Consider the following 6,153-nt stretch of genomic DNA (forward strand, 5'->3'; position numbering starts at 1 on the left):
CTAAGGGCAATCCTGAAGGCTAAACCTGTGACAGTGAAAACTCTATGACTAGAGCAAATGGTAGATTCTGTGGCAAACATCATGGTGCTGGAATTGTAGAACAAGAGGCTCAGAGTAAAATTTCTTCCTCCACACTAACTATGGAATCAAAGTTCACTGTTGTTTTAAGAAAATAAGGTTTCTCAGCTATGTAAAAGGGAGCATATTATCAGTCAAAAATATTGTTTGTCCCATTCCTCAGGCCCAACAGATTTTGCCTACATAAAACTAACTCCGAGAGTTTTAAGTGACAACCTCAGAGTCTAACCTAAATTTCTTTTTTTGTAATGTCGCAGAATACTATACTAAAGTCCTACACCACAGTATACTCTTGGATATATGGCAGCACTTCAAAAGCAACTAAAGCACATTCTATGGTTTGCATATATTTGGGGATAAAAAGACATTACATTGTAGTAAAAGCGCCAGCAAGTTTAGTTAAAGTAATGCAGGCACAATGACTTAATCATGTTGAAAAGCAGTTCTAAAGAGCTAGTCTAGAAATATTTTAGAATAATATTGCCACAAAGCTATTAAATTGTACCCTCATGGTTCCTGTTAAACATACTTCATTTAGCTGGAGAGATCGACATTAAGTACTGAAATTTATCATTAGGTTTCATAAAGTTGAAAGTTTGGTTGGATTCAGCTTTGAATTTAGTCAGTTAGTGGTCTTGCTTGTGGCAAATCTGAGGCAGAGGATTTTACCTGTGCACAGCACCCCAATATATACCAACTATAGGTTTCCCTAAACTGTAAAAGGCTGTTTAAAGGAGCAGTTCTCAGTACTCATTTAAAAGTCTCCAAAAACCACATTCAAATTGTAACAATTTGGTTTATTTCAAATACTAATTGCTTACAATAAAACGTGTTTTAAGGTTTATGTAGAAATACTTTTTTGCAGTTGATTATGCAAAGAAAACAAATTGAAAATGCTTACTTGGGGTACATGGGCTCATAAAGGTACTTGTCTCTTGCTGATGGGATATCAAAAAATAAGATGTATCCATTTGCAGTCTGAAAGAAAGACAGAGAGATTAGAAGCTGCATCTTATTAGCGTTGTATTTAGGACATCCCATGTAAAATTAAAGGAATTCCAGTGCAGAGGCAGAATAGGATCTTGGAGTCATCATTGATGCCAAGATGAATATGGACAGGCAGCGTGGGGATGCAGTCAGGAAGGCCAACTGCACCTTGTCATGCATCCAGAGATGCATCTCAAGCAGATCCAGGGAGGTGATCCTCCCCCTCTATGGGATACTGGTCAGGACGCAGCTGGAGTACTGCATCCAGTTCTGGGTGCCACACTTCAAGACGGATGTGGACAACATGGAGAGGGTCCAGAGGAGGGCCACTCACATGATCAGGGGGCAGCAGGGCAGGCCCTACGAGGAGAAGCTATGGGACGTGAACCTGTTCAGCCTCCACAAGAGAAGGTTGAGGGGGAATCTAGTGGCCTGTTACAAACTAGTCAGAGGGGACCCAGCAGGCATTGGAGGAGTCCCTGTTTCCCTGAGCACCACCAGGAGTTACTAGAAATAATGGTCACAAGCTGGCAGAGGGTAAATTCAGATTAGACATCAGGAGGCGCTACTTCACTGTCAGGGTGGTTAGGATCTAGAACCAACTTCCAAGGGAAGTGGTGCTGGCTCCTACCCTGGGGGTCTTTAAGACAAGGCTTGACAAACACCTTGCCGGGGTCGTTTGACCCCAGTACTCTTTCCTGCCATGGCAGGGGGTCGGACTTGATGATCTGCTCAGGTCCCTTCTGACCCTACTAACTATGAAACTATTAATTGTAGCCAGAACGATCAGAGAAACCTCAAAACATTTTACATACTTAAACAAAACAGCCAGCAAGAAACAATCCTTAGCTACTTTCCCATAACAATCCTACCAAAACAGATGCAACACTATGATCCTTCTAAAGATACTTAATATAACATGCCAATCCTGAAAGGGAGGCTTCAGTTAACTTTAGTCTTTGATTGGTAAACTGTTTCTAAATCCGTGGAGTAACCAAGATGAGGCACCTGCCCTCAGCACATGTAGGCAGGGCCATCCCTAGGGTGGGGATAAATCTGGGCAACCACCCTGGGCCCTGCACTTTGGGGGACACTGCCACAGCCACCAACTCCAGCCACTTGCCTTCTCCCTCCTGCCCGACAGCTCGCCACCCCCCAACCCTGCATGGGCTGATTTGCCTCAGGCCCTGCACACCCCTTGGGACAGCGCTACACACAGGAAAAAGCAATGTGATCACTATTGCATGGTATGGAAGCAACAGCAAACTGCCCTGTATGTGGTAGCTGTCCCAGGCACTGATTTGTGTTGTTACATTTCTGTTCTGAATAGGCCAGGGGCAGGCAATTATTTTGGGCGGAGGGCCGCTTACTGAGTTTTGGCAAGCCATCGAGGACTGCATGATAGGCAGCCAGGGGCAGATTAATATTAATTTTCTAAATTTTTTAGGGGCCTCACGGGCTGGATATTATCTGGCCCCCAGGCCACATTTTGCCCACCCCTGGAATAGCCCATCATTGAAATTCACATGCCTTTCTGATAAAATCTATTGTCCATGTTATCTCATAAAATTCACCACATGAATCTAAAAGAACAAGGCAAAAATAGCAAAGCTGTTCAAATATTGTGATCTGTTGATACTAGAGGACTAAGGCCCTGATTTTTAAATGGTATTTAGGCATGTCAAGATGCTGTAAGGAGACTAGGAAGGATTTTCAAAGGCACACAACTCCCACCCAAGGACTCTTGGTGCAAAAAGAAATCAACAGTGATTAAGGTACCCAACTCCTGTCTTTTCAATGGCTTGGGGGAAGGAGGGGCGGGGGGGAGTTGTTGTAGCCATTTTGGTCTAAAGACATAGGTAGGCAAGGTGCTTTGGGTAGGTGAGATATCTTTTATTAGATACTACTTCATACTCAGTCGGTCTAATAAAAGATACCATATCTACCCAAAGAACTTTTTCAATGGTTTGGCTTTACAATACAATTTGGCAGGCACTTACAGGTATTTAGGCATCCAAAATACAGGACAATGTTCAGTGAGATTTTAAAAAGCACTTCCCTTCATTTCCATTCCATTGGAATTGGGTACCTACATTCTTATAAAAATCTGTCACAAAGCAACTTCAAGACTGCATACAAAGAACAACACCTACAATAAACTCTAGTGTATCATATTTCCTGGTATACAAGACATTTTCTTCTCCCTCGAAAAATAAGGTCTAAAATTAAGTTATGCCTAATTTGTTACCTAGTCAAAGCTAGGTAACAAAAATAATTGAATTCACCGTATAATTAAATTAATGTTAAAATCTTTTTTCCCACAATTTTACCCTTTTTGAAAGGTGCATCTTATAGTACAGAAAATATTGTCAGACTCAGCACCTGACTGGAAGAGATGGAAAAAGGCTTGTTTGTATACTAGAGCACCATAATTCAAGCAGAGCTCAACCTCTGCAAAATTACATGAAAATAGCTTTAATCTAGTTTGATATAGTAGATATGAACTGTTTAGTCATTACAATTTACATGAAAAATTAGATATCCGTTCAGCACTGACCAGATAACCAGGAAGGTCCCAAATCAGCCAGCCAGCAGTTTCTTATCAGAAATTTAGATCAATTAGATAAACAGTCAAACGTGTTCCAACAAAGCTACATCTTATTCCAGTTATTTTAATACGGGATGGGTATTAACTCAAAGCAACAAGACTGAAGGCAAGAAGCAGTGAAATGAAAGGTTTCAAATTTCTTTCCAGGGCTGGTTTCCTGTTTTTCAGTTAAGTAACCAAAAAGGAAATGTGCTCTTGTTAGTTCAGCTCACTAGTTTAGACTTTTTTCCACCAATAAACTTATAGTTTATAATACATTCTATTTGTTTCAGCTTCAAACTAAACACAGAAACAAAGACAAATTAATAAATGTGATGGTTTACATTCTTCAAAGCAGCTTTTTCCTTCAAGGAAACTAAGTATGTACCATATTAATGACAGCAATTTGAGCTTCTCTATTTATAGTCTTCATGAAGCAAAAACACAATATAGTGTACAGAAACTTAATGTGCATCTACTTCTAACATCTACATGAGTTCTTTCCATTACTGGGTGACTGTTTAAATATTTATTTCCAAGGTTATCTTATACAGGTAGGAAAAGTAAAACAATACTGTAAAGTATCTTCATATTGACATTCAGATACAAAAGGCCTTCCTGAATTCCATCCTCAGTACAAGCTGCTAACGTCAGAAGATTTGCTTATGAACAGGACATCAAATGCCACCCTATAGCTGCTCAAACTGAGATAACTGAACATTTTTACTGTAAACTTGCAGCAAACAGGCCACTGTACTGCTTCAACTCAATATCTATGTTATGAGAGACAGGTTCTGTGGTAAATATTATTTTCCTGGAACTGCAGATAGGCCTTGAGTAAAATTTCTTCCTTCGCAATAACTATGGGATCAAAGCTCACCATATTTTTAAGAAACTGATGTCTTTCAGCTATATAAAAGGGAGCATATTATGATACAAATTATCATTTTACACTGCCAATACCACTCCCTTCCTATCCCCGCATCCTTGCATTTCAATAGACTATTGTAATGGCATGCTGTATTTGCTCTAAAAGTGTACATATTCATTATTTTGCAAGGGATTTATTTATAGGATTCCCATTAATATTTTCACAGCATGAAACAGTTAACTCTGCTCCTACAGCCTTTTGTTAAGAGCTGGTCCCTATTACACTTGCGAGTAGTTGGGTCCTGAAGAGCAAAAGGCAGCAGAAGACTCACAGAGAACAGGCACCAGGATAGGAAGGATTCTGAATACAGTGTATGCCCTGGGTTTGGACAGACTAGAGCTTCTTGGTTCTGTTGCATTAATCTATACTCCATATGAACATTTGGGCCCTAACACGATTCATGCTAGGACTCAGCCAGAGGTAATGTCAGAAAAGAGGAAGAAAGGAACCAAGAGAAAAGCAGCAGCCCAAGTAGATTAAAGAAAAAAGGAGACAGAGTAGAATGTCTTGGAGATCCAGACTGAGATCTGGGTCTGCTGCTGTCAACACAAAGAAAAGCCAAGATGAAGAAATGCAGCAAGGCAAACAGTAATGGCCCCTTTTATTAAAATTGGAATGATTCCAAAGCTATTTCAAGAAACTATTGCTGCTTGGGGTGAGTGTATTTAGTATTAAAGCTTATTTAACTAAGTCTCCATTAACAATATCTAGGCGTTTTCAAGGAGCACCAAAGACTTAAGTGAGGGCCAACAACTGTCGGCAGGCATGCCTCCCTGAGGACCACTCCAATCCCTTTTCCTTACCCAATTTGATGCTGTACTTTCTGCTCCTTGCCCTGTGTTCCATGACTGATCTGATACTTTGTTTTCTGTTCCCTGCCCTATCTGGCACTGCACTGCCGGTCCCCTCCCCAATCTGCCACATGCCCCACAAAGAAGCTGCCCAGACCACAGGTTGCCTAGCCCTGGCCCACTTGAAAAACATTATGAAATTCTTACTCAGAGATCATATGTGCAAAAGATGTACCTTATTGATTTATTTTGGTAGAGAAGTTAAGTGCTACTTAGATGTTGCCTCAAACAATTTATGATACTCAACCATATGTGATTAAATAAAGAATTATGAGAATTTCTAAGAGTTTCCCATCAGTTAATGTCCTTGAACAGTATGATTCCTGTTAAAATGCCTATGATTTCACCGCTCTTTACTGTCTGGTATGTTTACAATTTGAACAAGATACTGATTTTTGTTCTGCTCTTAGCTCCCTGCAGGGTAGCAAGGTGGAAACAATCATGAGGTTAACTCCCTGCACTGAAGCCAAGCAGGGATGAGCATGTGCTTAGCTCTTCATGCAAAGGGAGGAGGGAAGCAAGCACTTAGGCCTTAACATAGAGACTAGCAGGGACAAGAGTGAGCTTATCTAGCAGACAAGCCTGCACTTACCTCTTGCATAGAAGCCAGGAGGGGAAGAGCAAGTGCTTATTTCCTCGTACCCTACAGCAACCTGTTAAGAAAAACTGCCCTAGAGGGTCTATACATGGGAATGTTCTGTAAGCCCTTAAAAGCATCC

General features: G+C 40.7%; 1 protein-coding gene across 1 annotated transcript in view; it reads right to left on the reverse strand.

Moving 5' to 3' along the window:
* Nucleotides 1–6,153, reverse strand: part of RIC1 (RIC1 homolog, RAB6A GEF complex partner 1) — a gene marked incomplete at its 5' end in the record, with an annotated part of 138,394 nt that overhangs the window by 86,338 nt on the left and 45,903 nt on the right. The window contains one exon of the mRNA XM_019518235.1: nucleotides 980–1,056. Within this exon, the coding sequence (XP_019373780.1) occupies nucleotides 980–1,056 (77 nt within the window). The remainder of the gene's footprint in view (nucleotides 1–979; nucleotides 1,057–6,153) is intronic.

This window comes from Gavialis gangeticus, unplaced genomic scaffold (genome assembly GCF_001723915.1).
Source record: "Gavialis gangeticus isolate Ggan-Ray unplaced genomic scaffold, GavGan_comp1, whole genome shotgun sequence".
NCBI classification, from domain to species: domain Eukaryota; kingdom Metazoa; phylum Chordata; order Crocodylia; family Gavialidae; genus Gavialis; species Gavialis gangeticus.